The sequence below is a fragment of the Corvus moneduloides genome, chromosome 4 (assembly GCF_009650955.1).
Source record: "Corvus moneduloides isolate bCorMon1 chromosome 4, bCorMon1.pri, whole genome shotgun sequence".
Lineage (NCBI taxonomy): Eukaryota > Metazoa > Chordata > Aves > Passeriformes > Corvidae > Corvus > Corvus moneduloides.
The window spans coordinates 8,072,679-8,100,251 of NC_045479.1; the positions used below are offsets into that span (position 1 = coordinate 8,072,679).

Consider the following 27,573-nt stretch of genomic DNA (forward strand, 5'->3'; position numbering starts at 1 on the left):
TGAGGAAATGAAACAGGCTGTCTGTGAAACTGGGGGAGAAGGAGGAAAAGAGTATACATGAATTTGTTGTAGAGTTTTATCAGTGTTCATACTCTTTCCACTGACTGCCTGCTTACATTATACTGTGTTTAAATTGCAGTTTCTACTGGTAAGATAAAAGTTTTCTGGCAGGCTGGGACTGTTTGAAGATGGGTAGGATGGGTTCTTGTTTATTAGAATTACACAAAAAGACTTGTAAATAATACAGAAAATTCATAAAATGATGAAGAAACAGCACTGAATGATGCAGGTCTTCAGTGATTATGAGGAAGCATAGAAAACTGCTCCTGGTTTAAAGCTGGTAGGTACAGCTGACTCTGGGATTTTATTTATTCAAGCCTGAAATGTCTTACATTCATTTGTATATTTTCTGGTGCCCAAAGATCATTGGGTCACATACTTGAATATTACTTTTGTTTGACAAGGGATGGAGTTCAGATTTACCAGGGTTATCAGGAGGGGAAAAGGCCTTTATCAGAATAGCCATTTACTTTATTGATTGTTTTTCCCCACCCTTTATAATGAGATTTTATTTAGACTGCAGCTAAAATAGTGACTGATTCGTGCTGTTGTTGGATTTGTGGAGGCTCCAAGCAGAGTCTAAGGCAGATGCCATTGTCCCCTCCTACCTGTGTGTGCATGACTCCCACTGTTCTCCAACTTAACCAAAGGATCCCAGCCTTCCTGGGGCTCAGGTCCTGGAGAACACCTTGCAGATCCACACATCAGACTAGGTCAGTGTGTGGGGACATGAGAAAGTTTAGAAGGGGAAAGGAAATTTATGGGAAGTGGGAGATCCGAGAAACTGGGAGGATGCATCTCTAGAAGGAGAGGCAGGAAATGCCCCATGAATGTCAGATTGAGTTATTCCTGAATTCTACAAATAATACCACAAGGGAAATTACATGGATCATCAAAACATTCCTCTATGCCCAAATAAATTTCCCCTTGTCTTAGAAGCAGCCCCCATACATAATAATGGACAACCAGTGTGGGTTCTGAGTGTCCAAGATAGCTATATCTAATTCCCTAAATCAGAGAGGACAGAAAAGAAAATGTAGGCAATATGCAAAAAATGGATACAAATTCCAAAATGGGCAAAACCTCAACATGCTTAGAAGCAACACTGTTGAAAAGGACTCAGGGTTATGAGTCCCAGTCTGGAATATTTAACTGATCCATGCAAAGAGGGGTTTTGTCTTTGACAAGGAAAGCTCTTTAAGATAAGCCAAGCCTCTTCTGACAGTCTCTAGGCATTTGAAACATAGAGCCCAGGCAAATTCCCTTGTTTGGATACAAGCATCTGTATTTCTTGTCTATGCATATGGCATAGTGGCTTGGACTACTGGCATCTGTGTAATTGTACATATGCATATATATATATATAATACGATTTATGTATGTATTTCTATGTAATACGATTTATATAAAGAACAGTGTAAATTCAGGATTGTTATGAATGGCATAGTAATTGTTCTGGAAGGAATTCCAGCCTTGACTTCAGCTACAAGATGCCATAACAAGCCTGATGGTGGTGTCTGGGTGGGCCTTCTTGGAGGTGCAGTTTTGGACTCTTAGGGCAACAGAGGAGGCTCACAGTCATCCCACTTCCTTTTGTTTACCTAGGCTGGGAGCCATTTCGTATGGATAGTCTGTAGTTTGGGATTTGAGGATGGGGATGTGCCTGCATCCTGATTTATTCCAAATTAATCCCTGACAAGGATTTGGAAGTGCATATGAAGTGCCCCCAAGTGACACTACGCTAAGGGGCTTTGGTGATCAGTGGTGATGTGCAAAGTGTCAGCAACTTCAACATGAATACAAGCCCAAAGAGCTATTAAAAGCTAAACTACGTTGATTTAGACTCAAAATAAGCAAGCAATTGTTATCTGTAATGGCAGTAGCAGTTTCAAAAAATAATCAAGGATTACTGTGCATCCATCTCTGAAAACTCTGCTAAGTTTTCTTTGTAAAAGATGTCTTCTAGTTTAATGAGCAACTTATCATTACTGTCCAAAAGGCAAGATAGTCGGAAAGGTTCCCATAAGCCTTCAAAATCCATTTCCTATATTAAGATACTAAACCAAAAAAATTCTAAAACTTCCAATATTAAAATGATTATGTGTCAAGTTGTTGCCACATGTCTTTTGTACATAGGTTTTATTCAAGTTCAGAAAATATTCAGGTAGTGTTTTCTCCAGGAAAGAAGCCAAATGTCAGTTGTACCATGCCTGTACTAGTGTTTGGAGCTTAGCTAAGTGGTCATTTGTACTCCACTAGCCATGGATTTACCTACTTTTGGGGTTTGGGGTCTTTTATTTACAGTGAGAGATGGTAAGATCCACATGAATCCTCTTAATCCTTGTGTATCTGTACCAATCAGTGATGTATTCTTCCTATTAAGAAGGAAAAGAGGCCTTTTTATGCATCTTTAATGAGGCACATTTTCATAACAAGAACCAATATGTAGCTTCATTTTTTGCCATAGGGCCGAAGGACTTTCCCTTTACAGTTAGAAATCTACAGTTAGATTTAATTTCTAGGGGAATCTATTAACTTCCTTGCAACATTCTTCCTGCAAACAGGGAAGATAGTGCAATTTAATTTCCCTCTCTTTTGCTCAAGTTCTAGGACAGATAGGTGGAGTGGTAAAAAAATCAGACTTTGGGAGCTGCAGTAAAAGAGATGAGCTAGGAGGCACAGCAGCTGGGACCCTGGGTCAGCTTTGTTCATTAGACAGAGGTCGATACCCTTATTTAGACTTAATCAGGCCATCTCAAGAATTCCTGAGTAGCCAAATGGGAGCTGTGAACCTGCTGCCATAGATGGCTAGATTTGATAGAGTAAGTCTAAATTCTTTGTCAGTCTACTTGTGTGTCTCTACTCTCAACAGGACCCTTGGAAATGACTTGCGGAATGATTTTATTAATGATTAGCTGTCACTGCTCATTAATGTGAGCTTCTGCAAATGATTTCTATTCTTATGAAGTAGAAACAAAATCCTCATTAAAGAATTTGTTTGTTTTAGAGCTACACAAAAGATTACAGGACCTTTATGAACAGATATAAGAAAAAAATTTGGTTATGCAAAATGTTCCGTCTCATAAACCCTTGCTTTCCATTGACTCCCAGGACCTCTGCATTGAGCCTGAAGTGCATGGCTCAGCTCATTACAAAGCTTGGGGTCAGTAATTGGAATCACATGTACTTGAGGCCTCTCAATCTGACTGTAGGTGAGAGTGCCAATTTATCCTGGAAATGTGTATTAAACAAAAAAACCCCCACCCCAAACCAAGGAAAAACCTATTGTCAGATCTGCAGATGACCATAGCCATGATGTTTTCTAGAAATACTTTTTAAACTTTTATTTAAATTTGCCTCATTTCTGGTATAGTTTGTGGTGGCGAACTAAATGGGAACAAGGAATTCTTACTCTGGAGTAAAAATGTCGACACATGGTGTTAATCAGAGTAACTCCATGTGTGGACAGGCACATGTATAACTTTACACTGTTTTAGGCACACTGGGTGAAGTTCTTTCTATCCACCTTTAATCAATTTGGGGAGGTTTTAATGTAGAGTGAAATAAGGCAATATTGAACTGAACCCAGAGTTTCTGTCAAGGGGATTCCTCTGGTTCAGTTAAGCTGGTATGAATTTTAGACAAGGTGTAATCTTTGTTAGGTGTCTCCCACAGCTGTCTGATACATGAAAAATGGTAACTTGGAGGTTGGAATGAAACACTGGGAAGGTCCTGCTGTAACTGATGTAAAATCATTTTAAACTGAGTTAGGGCATTAAAAAAAGAGGGAGAAATAGACATGCTTATGTAGAAAATCCTCCAATTAAAATCCCCCCCAAATAAAATCAGCCATACATCCTTTTTCTCCTTTTCCAGCTGCCCCTTCCCAATAAGACAGAGGAGAAAACCAACCAACCAACCAACAACAACAACAAAAAACGGAAAAACCCACAACAACAACAACAAAACCAAACCAGCAGTCAAAGGAAGATGATGTAGGCATTTTGAGTGAGGATGGAGGTCAGTTCTTGGATAACTCTTTCTGCTGTAGATGTGGGAGGCAGCCCAGAAGGGCGCTGGAACTAGGTTCAAAAGGAACAAAAGGAAATGGCCCTTCGCACAGTCAGTGGTAAATCCATGAAACCTCCTGCCAAAGGGTATTTTGGATTATAAAGTTTTACAAGAACTCGTGGGGAGACATGATAAATACCTGAAATAGAAATTCACTGAGGGCTACTAAGTACACATAGACCACATTTCACCAAGGAAATGCTCCAAACTCAAAGGAACTGAAGGCTGGAAGAGTGGCCGGGAAAATTATCACGTGTGTTTTTCTTATTCATGTTCTTCCACTACTTTACGATTGTGGCTGAAGACAGGCTATTGAGATAGTTGGACTCTTGGCCTTATGGCTGTATTTGTGTTCTTGTGTTAGAAAAGTACAGATAACCTGGTGCGGAAGAAAACACACATTCAACTCTTACTGACTTAAATACTTTTTCCGATTGGACATTTTGAGGAGAGATACTCAAAAATTGCATTATTGGGTATTTACAAGAAGAATAGCCCAATTAGAGTCCACGTGGCACAACCTCCAAGTAAACACACACTGACTTCCAACTCTTTCTTTGAGTAAAATCGAGGTCAAAGTATACAGGGGTGTTGAACTTTGTGTATTTCCATCCCCATTTGCCTGCAAATATTTTCCCTCCCATTATCTTAAAGATCTCAGCAACAGCATTACCAACTGGGTCTTTTGACCACTATCAGTGTTTGTGTTGCTGTTTAAATAAGATAAGGAGGTTAAAAAAAAAAAAAAAAGGGAAGGGAGAGAGAGAGAAGAGCTGCCTCACTTGGGTTGAAATTCTTATCCTGACTTCTTAAGAGGAGGGGGAGGGAAGAAAGGATTTTTATTTTTCCCACTGAATTTCATTGAAAGATTCTAGAATCTCTCTCCTTTTAAAAATCTTATTTTATTGACAAAAGCTGTATTGGGGTAAAATCCACGGAAAGACCTAGAAGGGGGATTGAATATCTCCCCTTTAGAGGTTAAACCTCTGCTAGGTGGTTTCTTTTGTTTTGTTTTGCTTTGCCTTGCTTTTGTGGCTTTCTCCTACTTGGCACCGAGAGAAGTCGCTGCACTTCTTCACAGAATCAGTCACGCCGGCCCGAGGTTCACGCTGAGGATCTGCAAAGTTTTCCGAGCTCAAGGGAGTCACTTTTAGAGCGTGTGGGGGCGGCGGGGTATTAGAAGCAACAGGGCTCGTGCCTCCGAGCTGCGGTGACGGCTCTGTTCTGCCGAGCACTTGCAGGCTGTATAATTAACCGGGCAGGCAGTGAATTAAATCTTTGTAAAGCCCACCGAGTGGGGGGTTCCTGAAAGCTCTTTTCCAACCGGTCTCAGGCGGCTGGGATAACAGCAGCAGCAGCAAGCGAAAAGGGGGAGCCCACTGGACGCCGCAGGAGAGCCAAGACCCGCTCGGAGCGAGCGCTCCCGGCCGATGGACAACCTCGGCGGGGCCCGGCCGCTGCGGCTGCTCCTGCTCCTGGCGCTGCTGCCTCCGCTCCGGGGACAAGGTAAGTGCGGGAGCGGCTCCCACCGACCCGAGCCTCCGGGCTCTGCCCCGGCGAGACCCGCTCCGGGATGCGGGCTCCTGGGGATGGGGCTGCGGGGCTCCCCACGGTGTCCCCGGGCTGCCGGGGGACGGGGCCGCGAGGCCCCCCTTGGGGCCCCCTTCTTCCCTGTATCCCTGGACGTTCCAGGGAGGCTTTAAAGCGCCGCTGCCACGTCCAAGTGAGCAGAAAGGCGTGGTGTGCACCGGCCCCGCCGCTGCCCCCCTGGTCCCGCTACCCCCGGGCAGATTCGATATGAGGCTCCGCCGGGACGGGCTGTGCCGTGGGGAAAGGGTGAGTGTGCTCCCGGCGGACAACTCCGCCCGGGATCCAGCGCAGCTCGGTGGATGTCACGGGAATCGCGACATGTCGTGGCGGCCGCCGCACGGTGCCCCCCGCCCCCAGCGGGAGGTGCCCGGCGGTGGCACCGCGAAGTGATGGGTCTGAAACCGGCGGGCGCCAGAGGTGTCAGCTCTGATCTGCCGGAGACAGAACTACGCCCGAAAAACATGGGAAACTGGACCAGCAGTTAGTTGGAATCCCAGAGAAGCGGGAGGAATAGTGAAGCAAAGGATGCGGGCTTTTTGGAGACCAAATGTGGAACATTTATGAATGATACCGTGTGATATGGTTGCTTTTGAAAGCAGGGATCTGGATCCGGATCATGACTCTTTTTACTTATTGCACACTTTTTCCTGAGCTCTTAGTACTGTCTGAAGAGAGGATATGAACTTGATTTAATTCATTGTAGGAATCTCATGCAAATCTTAATTTGTAGGAGATGACAAAGAAAGTTATTTGTCCTATGGTGATAATGAATTTATCACAGCTAACAGGTAAGTGACTTTTCCATTAGAGTAACCCCAAGGGGTCTTTTGAGGTTTCATTTCACTCTGGGCAAGTACTTGGAAACACATGGTCTCTGGCCTAGGCAGACAAAAGCCAGTGAAGTAAATAATTTGTTGCTGTCACAGTGTCTTGGGTCTTAGATTTTCGTTAGAAGAGTACTATCTGTCAAAATACTTGCTTTTGATAAAGAGACTGTAGTGCTCCTTTTGAAAAAGGACAGACTAAGATGGTCAGAAGAGCAGCATTTACCTCCAGAATCAAAATAGCTCCTACTTCCCCTTAGACAACAAAATACATCAGCAAAACTGTGGCTTTGATGTGTCACAGTGAGCAGACAGGGTAATTTTAAGCATTCAACTTTATTGTAGAACATGAAAAATTTCACTTTGTAACCTCTGTACATTTAGCCTTAGTTACTGGGTAACTTTTTAGAAAACTGGGAAGTCATTAGATCTATGAGTTCCGTTTTTAAAAGTTTTTTTTAATACAAAAATTTGCAGTAAAATGTATATCAGGTTTTTATTCACAAATTAGAATCAATACTCTAATTTGACTGAGAATTTCTATTTCTTAAAACTTAACAGTGCACTGGATAAAATTAAATTTATACGTCTGAAAGCAGGTGAGGATCCTTGCTTAGGAGATCGGCATTTAAAGAGTAGACTTTGCTTCAGTGAAATAATTATTGAATATTGAATAATCATCTGTGTTTTAGAAGCAAATGAAGTAATTACGTGGTGAGTTATGTTGTTGAAGTCTTTGGGGCCGAGCCTGTGCTCCCTTGCAGGTCTGGAATAAGGGGCCTTGGAGAAAGAGGAGCTCTTATGTGCTTTAGTGATACAACTGCCAAGTTACTAGGACAGCATATTGACGAAATATGGTTTTCTTCTAAACTTGTTACCATCAGTTTTCTTAATTGCTTTGCCTTACTAATGAATCATCAAATCATCAGTAGCTCTTAAAGTCTTCATTCTGAAGAAACTGAAGGAACTGCCTTCAGGGGAACTGCCCAGTGCACGTAAATATACGTATGTACATCATTCTTTGCGAGAGTAAGGATCTTAAAACCTTTAAACATTTCATTATGCAACTTTGTTTTACTGTAAACATTGCATTATTTAACACATATCAACTACCATAAACCAAAGAAGATGAATTACATCACCATGGCCAGTCAGTGTATTAATAGTTCATCCTGTAGCTCTCTCTTTGGCATGTCTTGGTACTACAGGCACAGTTTTAACTCACTAAACATCTGGAAACATGTCTATTCAGGGGAAGCTTACAGTTGTAATAAAAAAAATGTTCCACTGACTTCGTGGAATGAGTTTTATTTTAAGATTATGATTTTTACATGTGCTTTTATAACAGTATATTTATAAGGAGTATATGGGTGGAGGTAGGACACATAAAAGGCTAAATCTGTGCTTTTTTGCATGCTATCACAGATAAAATCTACCCCAAAAAATCACATACTATCAGTTCTAAAACATGAGTGCTACCTCTAAATTAGCTGAGTTTCATTTTAAGAGGCCATTTTGAGAAATGACATTTTATTGCAGTCAGGAGAAGTGCAAGATGTTAAAGCTCTTTGTTTTTCATCTGTGTAATTGAAAGCAGACGTGTTAGTGAAATCCAAGAGAAACCCCCATAAACCAGCTTATCAAGTTACTGCAGTGTATTTATATTGTTCTGTTAGGTTTCAGGTATTATCTGAGAGTAGGTCAATGCATTTTCAGAAGTTATTTATTTATCATTCTGCTTTAGCCCATTCTGCAAGTTTCATATCAACTTCACACGTGTTTTCAATAAACAGTTGTGTTAAGACCAACTTTTCTACAATACTTCTATTACTATTTTCTGAAATGAAAGATGGGCTTTGGCCCTCTGGAACTTGACTGAAATAGTTAACTGGGACCAGTAAAGAGTTTGAGTTTGGTTTTGTGAGTTACGGATACTTCTAAAGAAGTAGGTGGTAAAATGAATTCAGTAAGCAGAGAATCTGGGTTTACTTGACGTAGTAAAATATCTGTAGAGAATAAAAGGGGGGTGAAATAGAGAAGGTCAAGAAAGGGAGAGCTGAAATCCAAATAAAACAACTTCAGGGCACAGGCAAGAATTTTAATGGTAACATAGAGTGGGTTAGTAGAAAAGAGATAAATGAACAGAAGCTTTTGTGAAAATGTAGCAGAAGGTGATGGTTGACAGTTACAGGGAGCAAAGAAAATGAGTAAAGTTAAGAAATAACAAAGTAAACAGGTAATTTTAGCCAAATTAGGCAAAAGCTTTTGTAATTATTCTGGAAATGTCAGGCACCCATGTTTTCGTGTAGATTCAATGGAAGAAGATAGGCCAAGGGTGAGATTTTAATGGTTAAGTAATCACACAATTAAGTTTGGAGGTTAGATAGCATTGCTCCAAGATAAGATGTAGAAGTGGAAGCAGAAGGTTGGGAAGATTGCAGGGTAAGAAAGAATAGAAAAATTGTCTGCAAAGAAGCTCATGAAGGAGTTGTCAGGAGCAAGAGAGAAAACATAGGAAGAGGCCACAACAAGCAAAAAGCCTCAAAAGGAGAGAAAAAGTCAGTACGGATCAGTGAAGAGTTCTAGAAAAATGGTTAGAATTTCAGGCCATAATATTTTGTGAATAAAAATTAGCTTGGAAATGCTCAGAATAATGTCAAGTAAGTGGAGAAGGAGTAGTCAAGGACCTACTAAGATGATATACTGGGTGATTACAGTGACAGAGTGTACAGTAAGGGGAATATTGTGACAGTCACCTGCACGTTCATCAGACTTGGCAAGGATTCTTGTCCTCTGGTAAGACACAGGACAGTCCAGAACAAGTTGTGTTGAAAGTCTCTCTGATCAACAGGATGCAACATATTAAGCATCTCCCATGCTTGTACTCTCCTCAATATACCAACAAATCTTTGGCTAAGGCAGTTTATGAAGTTTCTTCCCTTCACTTTTTAAAGCAAGCAACATTTCTGTTTTCTGCCAGCGCTCAGGAGTACTTTGTCTCTGATTTGTACCTATTATGACCTACTTCAGACTTAAAAGTTTTGAGAAATTGCCTTTTGGATTTGAAGTATGTGCTGCTGTATCTTAAGAAGAAAATCACTTTCAGATTGTCAGGGATTTTTATTCATACTCTTTTCAGTTAATCAAATTACTGTTACATTTTCGTTCAAAGAAAGCTGATGTAGTTTTGGGTACTGAGTACATAGGTATAGGAAGTATGTTGTTTTCTGGGTTATGGTAGCACCACAAATGAGTGATGCTGCACAGGGGTGCAGTATGTTTCCCAATAAAGGGTTCATTTTTGAATCTAGTCAAAGTCTGGATTGAGACTTTAAGCTTAGTAAGAAAGAAAACAATACCAGAAAAGATCGTTTTTATCAGTGCTGAAGTGTACAGATGTAGAAATACTTTGTATGGTTCTTTTCAGCTTTTTAGGGTGTTTCCAAGGATTTATGAAGCTTTGGAAGGATATAGTGTGCAAATGCTGCTCGCAGTACATCCACTGGAAATACTGCCATCTTCCAGCTTTGCTCTTGTCACTGACTAAATTTCAGGTACTGAGTACTTTTAATATCAATGCTTAGTCAGAGAATCTGGGAGAGCTAGATAATGATTGTGGCTTACTATAGATAATTTCAAAAATGAGGAAAGTCTCACATAAAAGTTCTAGTACAGTTTTCTCTAAAATGAAACTTTCCCTAAGGCATTGTTATATAATTATATGCAAAAATAGATCTGTATTGTCTTCCTGCTCTGTAAAGCCTGTGGTTCCTTCCATGCTTGAACCTTGACCCACCGTGCTATAAATTTTATCCCATCTGCTTAGTGTTTCCTGACTATTCTTTAAATATGGCAATACTAGAATATCAGAATCTTTCATCATTGTCTATCTTTTTTTTTTATGTTCAGCAATAAACATGCTGCCTACAGAGTAGATACATTTTACTTTAGCAGTATATAAAAGCATCGTAATTCTTGTTAATTTTCTGGTCAGATAAAAATACAGAAATCCCAGTGTGAAAATATTTTTCCTGTAATCATTTTACAGGAATAGCAATAGAATTAGAAATCGTTTTATGGCAGTAGAAATGCTTGAGCATGTGTGTTTGATATTCTGAGATGTGCTGCTCTGTCACATTCTCATATCCTTCTTATTTAAGTAGCTTTATTTTGGATATATACATATACTTGGACTCAATCCAAAGCTCTTCAAGATCTACTTAAAGACTGTCATTTACTGCAGTACATTTTTGGTCATGGACTTTATACAAATGAACAGGACTCACAATAGGTTAATTTTAATACCCTAAATAAAACTTTCTAATCACACAGTTTTTCATTATTTGAAATGAGAAATCAAGAGAAGATTAAAATTTTTTCTTAAATGAGAAAGCCTGATGTGGCCCTCTTTCTGTCAAGGTCCTGTGAAGTTATTTTGTTATTTGCATGATTTTCTCGCAGGGGTGAGAGTGAAGGACAAAGTTTAGCATACGTTTATCAGGAAGAACAGTTGCTCTTCCAATTATGAGGTTTTTTTTGTTTGTCCTTCCATGTCATCTTGGTGAGTCTGGGTTCTTTAGGCCACCTGTGTCTGTCAGAGCTGTGAATGGACCATCTTTTTTCATGTTCTTTTGAGTATGTAAAGTCTGGGACAGATACTACATGTACTAAGCTGTTTACACAATGCTGATTCAGTGGACTCCAAGGTTCTTTGAATACTTTTGTATCTTCTAGAAGTTTTCAGAACAGTCTTTATTCTTTTAGTCTTATGTCTTTTGAACTTCAGCCTCGTCATGGAAGCCCAAAAAATAACCCATCCAGAAAGATGAAAAAATTGGAATTAATTTGTTTCCAGAAAAGGCACCTTCAGGGAGCAGGTACACAGAAGGTTGGGTGTATAAGAGGTAGTAACAAAAGAATGAATTGAAACAGGCTTTTGGAGTGAACAGGTAGTATATTATCAAAAAATCTGTGGTGTTGCTGAATGTATGAGATCTTCGAGCACAGGAGCACATTGCCTAGACACGTTTGGGAATCAGCCTCACTTGATACTGATTTTGAACAACTACGTAGGGCTCTGCCCACAGCTGACTGAATTTTATCAGGTCTCCCTGGAAGTAGTAAGACAAGATAACCTCCTGAGGGCTTCTACATCCCTGTCTTTTCTGACATTTTGAGATACAGATATAGACACATACATCTCTCTAAGATGCATTATTCCTGCAATAGATGGAGTTGTCTTTTCTAATTTTTAGTAGCCATTTGCCTACTTTTAGAAGGATTTTTTTAGACCTGAGACATAATAAAAACCCTGCAGTAAAGCATGTGCTTTTCCCACTAAGGACATAATGGGTGTTGCAGCATGCATTGTCTCTGTCAGGCCTGTCCTTATCACCAGCTATTGCCATGGAATATTTTGAGAACTTGTTTTATAAACTGCACATACGTATCTCATAAAATGAGGTTTGGCTGTATCTGAAAAATCCCCCTAGTTGTGTGATGGCCTCTGCTGGTGCTACCAGAGTCACATTCCCTATAAATGAGTGTTCTCCAGACCTAAAAAATTTCCAGTAAAATGTTGGCTGTTTTCAAACCAACCACAAAACACACTAACATACCAGGCATTTCCTTTAGGGTGCTGCTGCTTCAGTTACTATGCTGTCTTTCTTCAGTGATTTCAGCTGTCCTGAAATAATTGCCCTCAGCTGAGAATACATGTGAAAGTAAAACTTCAAACCCTTTAAACATGTTTAGAGAGGATGTTGTATTTTTCAGCTGCATGTGAATTGTGAGTGATTGTCTGTCAGTCCATAAAGCTCCAGTACAACCCCTCACACTTGGAGGAGAGAAGTTCAGTAGTCGTAGATCCTCTTTGAGGGACTAGAGCAGGACAGGAAGGGGACAGCTGGTGAGGAACACAGCCTTGCATCCTACAACATATGCATTGGAGAATTCCTCCTGGCCCATGCTGCTGTGGGTGTTAAGAGAGAGGGTGTCCTGTCTCCAAGTTTTATGCTTTTATTATGAAGTTCAGACTGTCATAGTCTTTAAGGGAACCTGTAAGAACAACTGAGTAGAACAACTAAGAATATCTTACTGTCCAAAGCTGACTAGTGCCACAGCTCAGCTGCGTCTGTTCATTGTACCCCATCAGCATATTGGGGTAGTTGATGAACAGTCTTAAGGTGAACCAGCATTTCTCTGCAGAAAGAGAAAACCTCCTATTCACTTTGCTTCTTTCTTTCCATATAAAGAGGGGCATCTTCATTCCAACTCCATTCTGAAGAGATCCATGACATACTCGCATCGTCTCAGATGAAGAATGGTAATGCTCTCCTACATTGCTCCTTTACTTCCAGTTCAAACTATTTGTTTCAGGGAATCATGGGGCAGATTTTCTGTTATACATCTTTCCCTTTCATGGTTTCAGGTCTCCTTCACCCTTTCCCCTACTCTGTGTGCCTAATCCCTAGGTTTACACGCAAGATAAAGATGCAGCAAAGCTGTATTTGTCATGTTAGTTTATTACCAGTTGGACCTTTGAAGTCCACTGGCTTCCCTTTTGTCTAAACACGTCTCCAGGTCTATTCAATACCTTAAGTGGCCAGTCAGAGTGTGTTTGCACTGCCAGAGACAGCATTTCCACAGTTTCTTGTAAGAAGAGCCAAAAAATCAAGACTACATACAAATCCCAGCTGCCAGCACTTAACTGCTGTCCTTGCTACAAAAGCAGCTGACTTTGTCCACCTGATGATAGCCAGGTGTCATTGTTCAGGAGGAATTAATTTGGTGTAGCAAATCAGGCCAAGCACACTTTGTTTGCCCTGAATGTTGAGCAAAGGGGAGCCTTGGCCAGAGGGATATGTGGTTGCTGTGGTTTTGTGAGAATACAGATATAAGGGGAGATTGGAAGACAAAGAATGTGACTCTGCGTAGTATGGATGGCCAGTCTGTAATTCTGAGGATCAGATTCTGTAAGTAGATTTGGAGTTTTTTCCAGGTGGCAGTTAGATGGATGAACATCACTAGTGAGAGAGTTTTCTGGACAGGACAAGAAGGATTTTATCAAAAAGGTACACAGTGAATGTTGAAAGTGGTTTTCTTACTGGAAACCTAAACCAGTGTGTGTCTGTTGTAATCACGAGTTCCAAAAATTCTGCATGACATACTGTTACTGAAACATGTTGGATTAGTGCTGAGCTCTCACAGAGTCCATCTGTTGCCTGTATCCTCCTCATATGCTGAGAAGTGATGCCTGTGTTTTGTTTTCTCACATTCCATAGTGCTGAGCCTCTTACAGAGTAAATTGAGTGAAGGGCAAGATCTGCACCACATTTTGCAAACGTAATCAATTCATGTGCTTAAAGGATTGTAAACATCTTAATAAGAAGGTGTGATTTTGACCCCTTGACCTGGACTCACTTCCAAATCTGTACCCAACTACAGCTGGTTATGTGGGCTGGGAAATCATGGAGTTCGAGGGTCACATCATTGACTGCCCTGAAGAATGGGCAATCTTAACTGGCACTGGCTTGGTGAGCCCGCCTAGGCTCAGGTGTCACTTTGGTTTGGTATCACCATCAGGTTGATAACTGTTCCATAGATCAGCACTGAGTAATGAACAGCTATCCAATCCTGGACTCTATATAGACCTTTCTATTAGAGGCAACCATGCAGATTGTTACCTAAAAAGTCTTCCTTTTTGATCTAGCTGCAATGCTGCTGCTATGAAATTTATTCAGTTCTTTTTACTTCTGCTTATCGTTTGCACAATTCCTAGAAACAGTTCAGGTGCTCTCATTCCAGGAATCACACTTTTGGGTAACATTCTTAAGATTATCTTTCTTTTGCAGAAAATACTCACTGCAGCTGCTGAATAATCAATTATTACATCATAGAAGTCTAAGGTTATGCAGATATTAACCTCATTTCTTGCTTTGAACTCCCACAAATGGCAGTCCTGTTACGATTAGCAAATTACCTTTTTTTTTAAAACAACCTTCTGCTTGTACACATCATGTCTGTGTAAGTGTAATTCAGAACTAGCACATGAATGCATCATGTGCACATAGTGTTTGAATATTTTTGACCTTAATCACATCTTATCTGATAGATTTTTCTTCATGACATCTTTTGTAAAATTAGAGAGCTTAGTTCCATCTGTCTGCTTCACAAGACTTCTGAAATCTCTCTCAGAATCCAACATAGACCAGATATCCATTAGGACAGGCATCCTTGCTGTTACCATACTAACAGAGCTTGAGTTCTTTTGGATGCCCTGCTGCACATACTTCTGTACAGGAACAAAGTAGTGATAAAGCTGCATTGGATTTTACCCAAAATAAACTTGGATTTTCTGAACTGATCATTTAGCATGCAAAATTATTGTATCTGATGTAAAGGAAGTCAACATGCTCCCCTATTACCAGAGCTCTGGTTTATCCTCATACTTTTCTGTCTTGTAATACCAGAAAGCTGAAAAAGTGTTTCTCAGTTTTACAAAATGGATCTGATAGTGTGTTCTTGCATGTTATAACTTTACTGTAGGGTTTCTCCCTCCAAATAAAAGGGTACATTTAATCTGAACATAGATGATATCATCAGCCTTTCCTGTAAAGGCTTTATCTTTAGGATGCCTGAGATTTCTCTGGCTGATTAGCATGAAACATTATGCACTTGGCAAAATTTTTGAAGGAACACCAGTAATGTTGTTCCTACTTGATCATTGTTGGCACTGTAGCTCTGAGGTGGGCCAGGAGCCCACCAGCTGAAGTAAGAAACATGTGGTTACAGTCAAGAAAAAAACCCCATTCTTTTCAGTGAGATTCCTTGAGATGTCAGAATCAGAGTAGTTTCTACCTTCTGCTTCCCACTGTCTGATTCTTTGCCCACCCTGCAGTACCAACTTGTAGTTAGGAGAGGCTGCAGAGAGGACACAGCCTCTCTGTGCTGTTGGTCCCCTGAAGAGAGTGTTAGAAGGCACAAATGGCCTCAGTATGAACTTCTTGCTCAAAGGTTTCCAAGTGGGAGCCACGTGAATGTGTGTGTGTACAGTTGAATCTGCAACAAAACTACAGCTGGGAGATGGTAAGTCCGTCCTGTTTCTAAGTACTCATTAGCAACTCTTAGTGCCCAAATAGAATCACTTCTAGTGCAATCAAAAGTTGACACCCAATATGTGAGACACACACTTTGAGATTTTGAAAGAGTAGGGATTTGGCCATGAATTACCATTTTAAAACCAAACTGCAAAGCCAAGAGAAAATGTTTTCCACTGTTTAATTGTTACATTTTAGAAGAATGGCCTTGAGGGTGGAGTGCTTTTTTTACTGCTTGTTTTTCACTTCCCTCTATTCTCAGGAGATGTTTGGCAGGATCTTTGGAGGATATGAATTGTGATGTCACCAAAACAATGAGCCTGGACCACAGTTCTTCAACAAACTCTCCATGATCTCTCTTTGTCTGGATGCACTCCTACAGACAAGTTTGCTTAGCTTGGCCTGCTTTGAATTCTTGGGTTATTTGGTTGGAGTAGAGGTGTGTTGCCAGGGCTTGGAGGGAAGAGCTGGTGTCCAGAGCCAGGGATTGTCCTTCAGGGGAGGAACTTGGCTAAAGACTTATTTGCACAAAGCCCTGCAAAAACCTGCAGCCAGCTCTGCATTTCAGTTAAATGTGTATCATTTTTCAACACACTTAAGATTGATTGCAGACAGCAGCACTAAAAATAAGGTTATTTGTAATCCTTTGTAAGAAATTTGATGCACATGATACTTGTCAGCTGGAGGGCCCCGAACAGGGTCCCTATTCCCAAAGAGGAGCTTAGACACAAATGCATGGATTTCAGGCAGATAGTTATTTACTAGACTGGTTTAATCTGATTCATTATAAATTGCACTTAGCTTTCAGACATTGGCATGAATTCTGGACACACTGAAGGATTCAAGAGAAATATTGCCTTGACTTAGTAATGACAGAATTTTGACCGTTATTTTGGGTATATAAGTAAAACTAGAAGAACGACCTGGGTCATAGAGTACAGAGCACTGTTATAAACTAACACTTAAATTGTAATTCTGTTTATAAGTATAATGGTTTTCTTACTAAAACTTGTTTGGTTTACTTGATCCCATAATTTTGATTATTTTTTACTGTAATAATACTGTAATACTGCAATATTTGTTCACAGGAACCCTGTCCTTTCATGGGTTTTACTTACCTATGCTTAAAATGGTCTGTCTCTCCTAGTTTCTCCTCATTTAGCAGGACTTTGATTCCCCTGACAATCTTCCTAATCTTTCTTTATGCATTTTTCATTTTGTTGTAGTCTCTTCTGAGCAGGGAAAGCCAGAATTCTGTGCAATACTCCAGAGCTTTGCACTGGAGAATTGATAACTGCCTTAAGAGTACCTACCTCAAAATGACTGATGCATCCTAAAATCTCACTTAAGTCTTTCATTTTTGAATTATAATCACAATGGGAATATAGGTTGTTCCCTGGAAAAAAAAAAAAACAAAAACCAAAACCAAGCAACTTAATTACTGGAGGGAATTACCTTCTCTACTTGCTTTCAGCTGCTTTTGCCTTCCCTACATGTGAATATCTACCAGCTGAGCAGATACAAACTCTCTCTGATGTGTGTCAGAGTGATCATGAACAGTTTAAATATTTCAGCTTATTTAATAACTGCAGAAAGTTAAGAGGTGGGCATGTAGAAAGATGGAAGGTGGCTGTAATGGCCCTACATCAGGAGCACCTAAGAATGATGGCTTTGTAACTGCTGTAGCCAGAGGAGACAGTTGCTTGTCCTTACAAAACTCTGCAGGAAGTAATTTGTGAAGATGTAGTCTTGAATATAATGTGGCTGCCTGTTGAAGTGTGTTCATTTCAGATGTGCTCAGACCAAAGCTAAGGATGAGACAATCATGTGTGCTCTCTGTTCTGCCACCAGCTTGACGTGTAATTTGGGCAAAGCATTTCATCCTTCTGTACTTCATCTTCTCCATAAAAAACAAGTACATGAGATTTGCCTTCCTCTGTGCAGCACAGCAACAAAGAGATGGAAGGCTCTTACTTATTTTTCATTAAGTAATCAGTCACAGGATCATTTAGTTTGGAAGGGACTTCTTGAAATCCTCCAGAGTTTAGGCACTCTCACAGTAAAAGAGTGTTTTCTTGCATTCAGGTGGAACTTCATATGGTATAATTTGTGTCAATTGTCTCTTGTCCTGCCAGTGAACGCTATGGAGAGGAGTCTGGCTCCCTCTTCATCCCATCCTCTCAGGTATTTATAAACACCAATCAGATCCCCCCCTAAGCCTTCTGTTCTCTTGACTGAATAGTCCCAGCTCTTCTTGTCTCTCCTCATATGAAAGACACTCCAGTGCATATATTGTCTTGTAGGTCCTGCACCGGACTCAGTACAGCAGGTCCATGTCCTTGAACTAGGAAGCCCAGGACTGGACAGCACTTCAGGTGTGGTTTCGTCAGTGCTCTGCAGAGGGGAAGGATCACATCCCTCCATGTGCTGCCCGTGCTCTGTCTAATGCAGACTAAGATGGTGTGGGCCTCTGTTGCTGTGAAAGTGCATTGCTGGCTTACAGTTAGCTTGGAGTCCACCAGGACACAAACTCCTTCTTTGCAGAGCTGCTTTACAGCTGGCAGGTCCTCAGTGTGCACTGCTGCATAGGCCTTATTCCACCCCAGAACCAGGACTTTGCATTTCTCTTTGCAGATCTTCCTGAGGTTCCTGTTGGCCCATTTCTCCAGCCTGTTCAGGTTCCTCTGGATGGCAGCATGGCTCTCTGGTGCATCACCCACTCCTGCCAGACTTGTATGATCTGTGAGCTGGTGGAGGATGCACTGCTTTCCCATGTCCACCTCACTGTCCACTTACCTGAAGTGTCCATTGCCAGCTTGTCTGTGATGATGTTATAGGTGATGGTGTTGAAAGCCGGATGTCATGGGAAACAGCATCCACTCCCTCATCTGCTAAGCTAGCCACCACCTTGTCAAAGGCTGTGAGGTTATTAACTAACTATATGCTTAATCATCATGCTTAATGCATGATATACCCTTCATAAATCCAGGCTGACTTCTGCCAGGCACATTCTTGTCCTTCATGTGTTTGGACATTGTTTCCAGAAGGATTTGCTCTATCACCTTCCCAGAGAATGAGAAGAGCGTGCCAGATGGGCAAAAAGCCTATGGCATCCTGACCCGTACCAAAAATAGTTTGACCAATAGGGCCAGGACAGTGATTTTCCCCCTGTACTTGGCACTGGTGGGAGCATACCTCGAGTCCTATGTCCAGTTCAGGGCCCCTCACTGCAAGAAAGACATTGAGGGGTTGGAGACTGTCCAGAGAAGGGAACAGAGCTGGGGAAGGGTCTGGAGCATCAGGAGCAGCTGAGGGAGCTGAGAGGACTCATCCTGGAGAAAAGGAGGCTCAAGGGGAACCTTCTTGCTTTCTACAGCTCCTTGACAGGAGGGTGCAGCCAGGTGGGGTTTGGGCTCTGCTCCCAAGGAACAAGGGTCAGGACAAGGGTGAACAGCTTCAAGTTGTTCCAGGGGTTGTTCAGGTTGGGCATAAGGAAGTATTTCTTCATTTAAAAGTTGGTCAGGCATTGGAAGGAGCTGCCCAGGGAGGTGGTGGAGTCCCCATCCCTGGAAGTGTCCAAGGAATGCCTGGACAATGGCATTCAGTGCTCTGGTCTGGGTGACAAGGTGGGGATCAATCACAGGCTGGACTTGATGATCTCAGAGGTCTTTTCCAACCTGAATGATTCTGTGATTCTGTAATAGGTTGACCAGTTTGTAGTTTCCCAGATCTTCTCTCCTGTCCTTCTTGAAGTCAGGGAGATACTTGTTCTCTTCCATCCTTCAGGATCTCCTCTCATTCAAGATGAGCTCCAAGATCCTTGTATGTAGCCTGGCAGTGTCATCATCCAGCTCCCTCAGCACTCGCAGGTGAAACCTGTCAGGGCCATCAGTCAAAAAACTTAGGAAACTGAGAGAAATTATTAGAAAGCTGTCCCTCTGGATAACTGGATAGGGTTTTTACACAGTTTGCATATTTGTTACACAAGGAGCTGCTCAGTGTTCAGACTACAAGGTAATTAATAGAAAAGTGTGACTCATGTTTTATTCCAAGTTCTGATACACCTGCTGTGCAGTGAACTTTTGCACTTGGAATATGAAGCAAACCTGTAGTGCTTGTCAGTTCATTAACAATATTCAGTTTTATTAAATTAGAAGCTTGTAAAAATATACTCTACACAAATAATTGCCTTCAGTGTGGTTTTCCCCTTAGTTTCAGCACTGCTCTAAGTTGGTAACAGGATTAATTTTTCTTTCATATGTTAAGTGATCAAAATACCATATACCTTTTTGTTCCTCTCTACAGTACTTTTGCATTTACAGACATACTTCTGAGTAAAAGATTGAAAACAGATTAACTGGATAATAACCTCAGGAAAAAAATTGTTCTGCAAATTTACTTGTAATGAGACTCATCTGTCTTTCATATCAGGTATTTGATTTATCCTGTATTCTTCAGGATTTTAAAAGGTTGCTTACTGCTGCTGCTTTTGATAATAAAGGAGTGCAATCCCAAAGACCCTTTTATTTGGTAGGACTATCTGAACTGGTTTCTGCAGGTGTATCAGTCCCTAGGCTGTGTCTTTGTGTGAAAGGTTAGGGGAAAATGCAGTTTTCTTCACCAAGGAAGGAAAATCTCCAGCACTAGGCTTTATTGCAAGGTGCTGACAGGTGCTCTGTTTGGCCATGGCTGCTTTTTGTGTGGGTGCCCTGTTCTGTGTGTAAATCAGGGAGGGGAAAACTGACTTGCTTGTGTTTGGGTTTTTTTAACTGGCAGATACAATACCATATATTAAGGTTGTATTAAATGCATTGTATTTTTCTCTCTTTCCTCATTTCTGCAGATCTGTCAATGGAAGAATGCTGTGACAAGGGTGTTGAATGGGCAAATAAAAACAGAATATGTGCTTCTCTGCCATTAATATCCGAGTCTAGAGAATGCAGGTACATAATTACATATTATATATTAAAACACAGTTTGTACTTTAATGTGAAACCATAGGAATGGCAGGTGTTAAAGCTAACTTACAAGATGAAGCACCCAACTCTTATATCCCAGCTTTTCAATTCCATGTGTGGCCTTGGGGAGTACCTCCTGAGTACCTACTTTTCGTCCATCAAGTCCTTTTAATTTTTGCTGTCAGTCTAGTGTGGATTCACCCAGCCCTAACCCATGTGGCATGTGCTGTCTCTTACTCAGAGGTTTTCCCACTGTGCTCTACTCATGGGGCTTGGGCTCTGCCTGCAGTCAGGACATCTCAGTGTGGCTGCACTAATGTCACCAAGCTGTTTGTGAACCTGGCCACATTTCTGGGCAAATGTTTATAACGAAACACAGCAGATTCTGCACATGACTAATCTATGGTTTGAATAAGTACATATGTCTGTATGTACGTGAGGCAGCCTTTTGTGGTGCTACACAAGTAATTGTCCTGCAGTCCTTAGTTGACTTAAGCTTTAAGTTCCCCCACAGAGCGATTCAAGGAGATTCCTAGTTAGTCCAGCTTAGGAAAGGACCCTACAAGAAAGATGGAGAGACACTATTTACAAGGGCTTCACACTGAAAGAGAGTAGGTTTAAGTTAGGTATTAGGAAGAAATTTTTCCCTGTGAGGGTGGGCAGGCCCTGGCACAGGTTGCCCAGAGAAGCTGTGGCTGCCCCTGGGTCCCTGGCAGTGTTCCAGGCCAGGTTGGATGGGGCTTGGAGCAACCTGGTCTAGTGGAAGGTGTTCCTGCCCACAGCAGGATGGGTGGATGAGATGAGCTTTAAGGTCCCTTCCAACCCAAACCATTCTGTGTTTCTCTAATTGTGTTAAATGTATTTGATGGTAGAAAATAGAACCCTTCAGTTAATGAACAGATTTCTTAATTCTACTGAGAATTGATAGGATATTTCTGTTTGGTAATCGACCAAATGAAATAATGAAGGAAATGTTTAATTAAGATTTTGATTCTAATGCATCTCTTATGTTATTATGGCATTTATATTTTTTATGTCAATGATAGTTTGCATCATTTTTGCTGTTACATGCACTTGTTACATTTAATTAGCAGAGCTAACAACTGGTAGTTTGAGAGGCAGCTTCAAAGGGAACTTCATGTTTAAAACACTTTGCTCCCCTGTGCTCAAATGGATTGCAAAGTGATTTAACCTTGGTAGTTACAGAAGTGTTAGGTTGATCTTTATTACAGAAACAATGTGTCTTCCAGGGAAGTCTGTCCATGTTTTCTGACTTTTGCATTTATACTGGCATTGAAAGCAGTCTCTTATGGAGAAGAATTGATAGATAGGAAATAAATGCCAATTTAGGAAATACTTGAAGAGTCATAAGAACTACAGACAAAACAGAGGCAGGAGAAACAGGAAACCAAGTTTCTTGAACAATCTGGGAGTATCTTGATGATTTAATCGTGATTTGATTAATATGAATTGAGATTCTGCTGTAAATAATTTATTCTTCCAAAGATTTTCATTTTAGAGACTCACTAGGACTTCATAGGAACTGGGGAAAAATTTCAGTAATGATTCATCTAGCTTTTGTGCATAACTGAGATGTAGTTAAGAAAATCGTAATAGTAAAATAAAATGCACGTATTCTGTGAGAGGTATGAATGCTCCTTGACAAAACCCTAAGTTGATAAACTCAGTTCAGTTGCATTTATTCATGACTGCATGCTCCCCCTTAAGCTTGGCTTTACTCTAAAAGTGACTAAAAATGGCACCTTGGAGCACTTTTTTAAACATCAATATTATTTTACTCCAGTTATGATTGCAAAATGGCATAGCTGTGAGAGGTACAGAAAAATCACTTTAGGATGCCATTTCAGACACAAATTCTACTCCTAATTGCTGGTGTAACTGGAGCCAGAATGAGCACTGAGGGAGCATGATTCTTTTTGCAGGCACGTGAGGGTAATGACACTGATGTTCTACATTTATTTCTGCTGCACAAAGACGGGAACAGACCCGCGTTCATTGCCCTTGCTGAGGTCTAGGCACGTGAAAATAGAGGATTGAGAAACAGGATGCCTTATTGGTCACAGATTTTCAAAAGGACTTGGTCCCTACTTAGACTCCTGCATGCAGTGGGAGCTGCTGGGGGCCACATGTCAGCATTCCTGTGGTGGTTTAAACCCCAGCTGGGGTCCTCTGGCCATCTAGTGCAGTGCAGTGTTGACCATCTGACTTGAGTGCTCTAGAAAAGTGGGGGGGTGGAAAGCCATATCCCCTGATGCCAGGAGGAGTTGTTTCCCCTGCGTATTTCAGCTTCAGTTTGCAAGGTTAGCAGGTGACTATAGGGGAAAACACATTCTGAAGTGAGTGGGTTTGATAAAGTTCCCGGAATAAAAGGGATTTTTTGCAGTTACTGTGCAGATTGCAACACAGAAAAGATTGGATGTGAGTACTTTCTCCAATATGCTTTACAAGAATTTACACGCTGGTTTTGAATCATCTGTTTAGAATAGTAATAACTTAGTGGTGTCTCAGATTCAGTCCCTCCCTCAAAAGAAGCCCACTGCTAGTGTCCCTTGTTTGTGTGAGGAACCAACTGCCTTACTGAGTTAGATTGCATCCCCTTGGCCGTTTCCCAACCATTTAAAATACATCCATACTAATCAGAGAATCATGGAATGGGTTGGGTTAGAAGGGACCTTAGAGATCATCCAGTCCCACCCCCTGCCATGGTCAGAGACACCTTCCACTAGACCAGGTTGCTCCAAGCCCCATCCAACCTGGCTTTGAACACTTCCAGGGATGGAGCATCCACAGCTTCTCTGGGCAACCTATGCCAGGGCCTCACTACCCTCACAGGGAAAATGTGTAAAGAAAGAATAGTTTCCATAGTAAAGAAAGAATTGGTTTCCAGCCCTGTCATTCTTGTATCTGCTGTGCATCCCAGAAACAAAGGTGACAGTTCTGGGTTCCAGCATATTTGTTGTATTCTTCTCCCACAGTCCCTTGTGGTTCCTGAGGGACTTGCCAGCTGTGTGAGTGTCACTTGCTGAGTGTTGTGTGGTTCAAACTACAGACATCCTTACTTTTTTGTCCTACACAAGGTGAGCCAGACCCTGTGTGAAGTTCACAAGTTCCAAAGATCCGTCTGGCTGCTCATATTCCGTTGTGTTTAAGCTGAAACAAGGCTCTGGGCCCACTATCTGCAATCTCTTACTGTGGTTTCTTGCTCCACACCAGTTTATCTCATTGCATTATCTCTCTGTACAATGTCAGTGTTTATCTCTGTGTCTTTGTGACTCAGTAAATACAAGTGTAGAATTTTAATGAGTAATGTCTGGCTGTCATCACAGTGGGTCTTCTCCCATTCATTCATTTTCTTGTGGTGTGGTTAAACTCACAGCAGTTGGAAAGAGCTGCCATTTAATTTTGGAACTCGACCTGTCCAGTAAGTCGTCTTCCTTTCCAAGTGAAGAGTTTCCCCTGCACAGAGCTCTTAGCAAGTGAACTTAATTCCTGTGCCAGAAACAGACTATCTCCATATGGTATTTGCATGCCATTAATAATGTGTAGCCTTTCTGGAATTACATCAGGAATAACATTATTTATTAGTGTTGCAAGAATTCAGACTGAAGAATGTAAGGCTGGAAGACCCAGCTTGTTTTTGCAAGATCATTCTTCTTAATTTTGATATTTTGTCCAAGACCTTCCCCTGTACACATGAATAGCACTGACAAAGCTTGAAGGAAGTAGGAATGAGAGAGACAGAGGGTAATAAAAGTAGATTGACAAGAAAGACATTTTCAGAACACAGTTAAATTTTAATGCTTTTATGAAAAGAAGTGAAAAAATAGGTGATTATGAAATTGGTGCTGGTTTAGGAGTGCATCCTCTAGACAGGAGAATAATAAATGTGAAAAGATTGTGGATATAAGTGGGTGTGTAGATTTTAATTTGGAAATTAACTCCATGAAAATCAGCCACATTGGTTAAATTTAACAGAAAGTAAAAGTGAGAATATAAAACATGATTTCTTAACTTGATTTATAATCAAATTATCTAGTAGTGAGATAACTTCTAGATCAACATCTGAAACAATAAGGATTTTTTAAATGTCTTGGTGATTTTTGTTCACTAGTGAGCCATGAATAAAACTCATCCTTCAGAGATGCATGATTTTACTTGAAATATCCTGAATGAATATCAATTATGAGGTCTCCTGCTCCTAAAGATTCAATATTTAATGTTATACAGTATCTGCCATATTGTGAATACCTGTTTATTTTCAGTAAAATTCTATTGCAGTCTTTTAACTGAAAGTCAGAATAAGGCAGATAACAAAAAAAGCAGCCTTTGGCTTTTTAAAGTATTACTCCTAATTTAAAAAACCCCAAACTCACAAAACTTTTTCTGTTTTTAGAGACCAATATTGTAATGTCCATAGACTGTTAATGGTACACAGGGACACCTGGAAGGTTTTACACCAAGAGACAAATTTAGATGTCTTCCTAGCCAGGAGAGATGGCTCCCTCACCTTGCTGGGGACTAGAAAGTGAGCATATATTAGCTGTAAGCCAGAGAGACACATGTGACTTAGGAAAGGAAGGGAGAGACACTGCTCATCTCAAACTCCCTAGAGCCTGCCGAGCTGGGTGTGGTGGGTTCTGGCAAATGGCAGCACCAGGGCTGGTGTGCAGACGGAGAAGGAAGACCAGCACTGTGCAGGTACTTCTAGCATTTTTCTCTGCCATCTTTCAAGGACTTCTGCCTCTGTTACTGCCATACTAGTGTTTAGAGTCTCAAGCAATATTTGCCACCACTCCAGCTTGGCTGTAGGATTTGGGCAATGAAGTGTGATTTTTATTGTTGTTGTTCTCAGATGAACACATGGTATTTTAATCAGTATTCAATTGATGTTTAATTCCTTATTACAGTTGGGTTGGACCACATGACTTATGAATGCAGCTGTGGGAAACATTTTAAGAAACTTTCTTGTTTTGGTTGAAATTGCCTGTTTGTCAGAGATTTCAAAGAGTTGGCTTGTGTTTGAAAAAAGAAAGCCACACCAGGAATCAAACAGATCTACTGAAAGACTGCTGTTGTTTGTTTATTTGTTTGCTTGTCTGTGGCTAACATATCTAGCTCCTCAAGAGAATCAGGAGGGCTAAAGAGGCTGGAGAGTCTCAGCTCCCACGCTCTTGGGCTTGGAGTTCAGGTTTTAGAGGCTTCCAAAGCCCTGAAAGTCAGACCACCCCAGAGCTGGGCAGGGAATGGAAATGCTGCTTCAGAGGGAATTTCAGCAACAAAAAACCTACATATTCTTCCAAACTGGAACTAAATCAGATATCAAAAACTTCAAATATCCTGCCAAATAAAGTTACTGTCCTGGGCTTAACTTCTTGCTATGACTTTAGAGTCCATTTTTGAATAATTTGTTCATGACTTTATCCTAGTTTTTGTTCCTATGCATTGAAATCTCATAGCTGTTTTTGTCCAAGTGAGAACTGCACAGTCAGACCATTACTAATCATGGAACTGTAGAATCCTAGAGTGCTTTGGGTTGGAAGTGGCCCATGTACTAATAGTAATTGGAATCTTCAGGAATGTATCTTGACAACCTGGCCTCACCCACATGCACAGAGATGCATAATCTCAGCCCAGTACCCACATGTTCCCTGCTTTTTGTTGCCTGGCCTTAGAGCTGAGGGAGCCTGGGAGCTGAAAGGTCATCCTGTGGTCCTGGAGAGCAGGAAGGCCCCTCCAGAGGGGATGCATGGTAAGCCACTTATCTCAGGTTATGGTAGGAGAAGCCAGTAGTTCCACTAACCCACACCTCTTCCTGATATTACTAAAATGTTTAACAGTGGAATAGAGGATTTTTAGGAGTACAGGGTATTTTTTCTGCATTTCCCAGTGTCTATTACAGAACATAGTGGTGGAAGAGCTTTACCCACAAAACTACCCAGCAGAGCAGAGTTACCCATAAAAGCAGAGTGGAGAGAGGAGAGAGATCTTCACTGGGCTTTGTATTCAGGTGACAGTAGCACCAGACTGGAGGAGTTCAGAGCTTCCTCGTGCAGATTTTTTTTCCCCGCAGGAACAAGTTTCCTATTTTTTCAATGACACTGAGATAAAATAGAATTATTTAATGAGCAGTGTGACAAAACTTAGTTTCCTGCGCAATTTTATCCTGTCTCCTCTTTGCGTCTCTCTGCCCTGTAATAGTCTTCTTACCCCTGTCTTTCTTTTCCCCTTGCTGCAATACACTCTACTGTTTCTCACTGTGACTTCCCTTGGTATCTTCATTTCTCTTTATTATCTCCAGGTGTCCCACAGAAAAATGCTCTGATCTTCCTTCCACATGCCATACCTGTTGATTTGAGGCAGCAGGTAGACTGGGTAGACTGGGACTGTGGGCTCTTACAAGATCCAGGGCCTGACTTCTCCCTTTCCCCAGCCACTAGCTGTCACAAAACATGCCAGAATGTAGCCCTGTAGGCCTTGAGCCCTGAAGCAGGTGTGGCTGAAGTTACTCATTTGCTTAAAAAAGTTGTTAGGACAGACTGCAAGGTAGATCAGCAATGAAACTGCATTAAACATGTCACACAGACATTCTGACTACTCCCAGAGAATATCTTTACGTTGTGTTTCCACAGAAACCCCTTTCCACATAACTAGCACAAGTACTAATTGTGAAAATTTGTATCATCTGTTCGTGACCCATATGTGACATTGTTCTCCCCTTTCTTCCATGCTGTTGGCAGCATGACCCAGTTGCAGTGCTGCCGCAGCCAGCTGGAGAAGCAGTCCTGTTCCGATGGGGTTGAATTTGCCAACGTGCATGAGGAGTGTGATACTGCCAAGAACTCCACCTGTGAAGCCGAATACTTCAAGGTGAGACATCAGAGCTACTCCTGTTTGTCTTTAAGAAGTGGAATTGAGGTTATTTAGCGTTGACCCTGAAGGTCATTAGACTTG

At 41.2% G+C, this 27,573-nt stretch overlaps 1 protein-coding gene across 3 annotated transcripts in view; it reads left to right on the forward strand.

The window, feature by feature from the left end:
• The first annotated feature begins 4,954 nt into the window (after positions 1–4,954).
• FBLN1 (fibulin 1) overlaps positions 4,955–27,573 on the forward strand; it is a 77,937-nt gene continuing 55,318 nt past the window's right edge. The window contains exons 1-3 of one of the 3 annotated variants that reach the window (XM_032106851.1): positions 4,955–5,637; positions 20,487–20,586; positions 27,360–27,489. In XM_032106851.1, coding sequence (XP_031962742.1) covers positions 5,562–5,637; positions 20,487–20,586; positions 27,360–27,489 — 306 coding nt within the window. In that variant the 5' untranslated portion in view covers positions 4,955–5,561. Of the gene's footprint in view, positions 5,638–6,084; positions 6,510–20,486; positions 20,587–27,359; positions 27,490–27,573 lie in introns of those variants that run through there. The other 2 variants (XM_032106849.1, XM_032106850.1) reach the window with 2 other exon arrangements.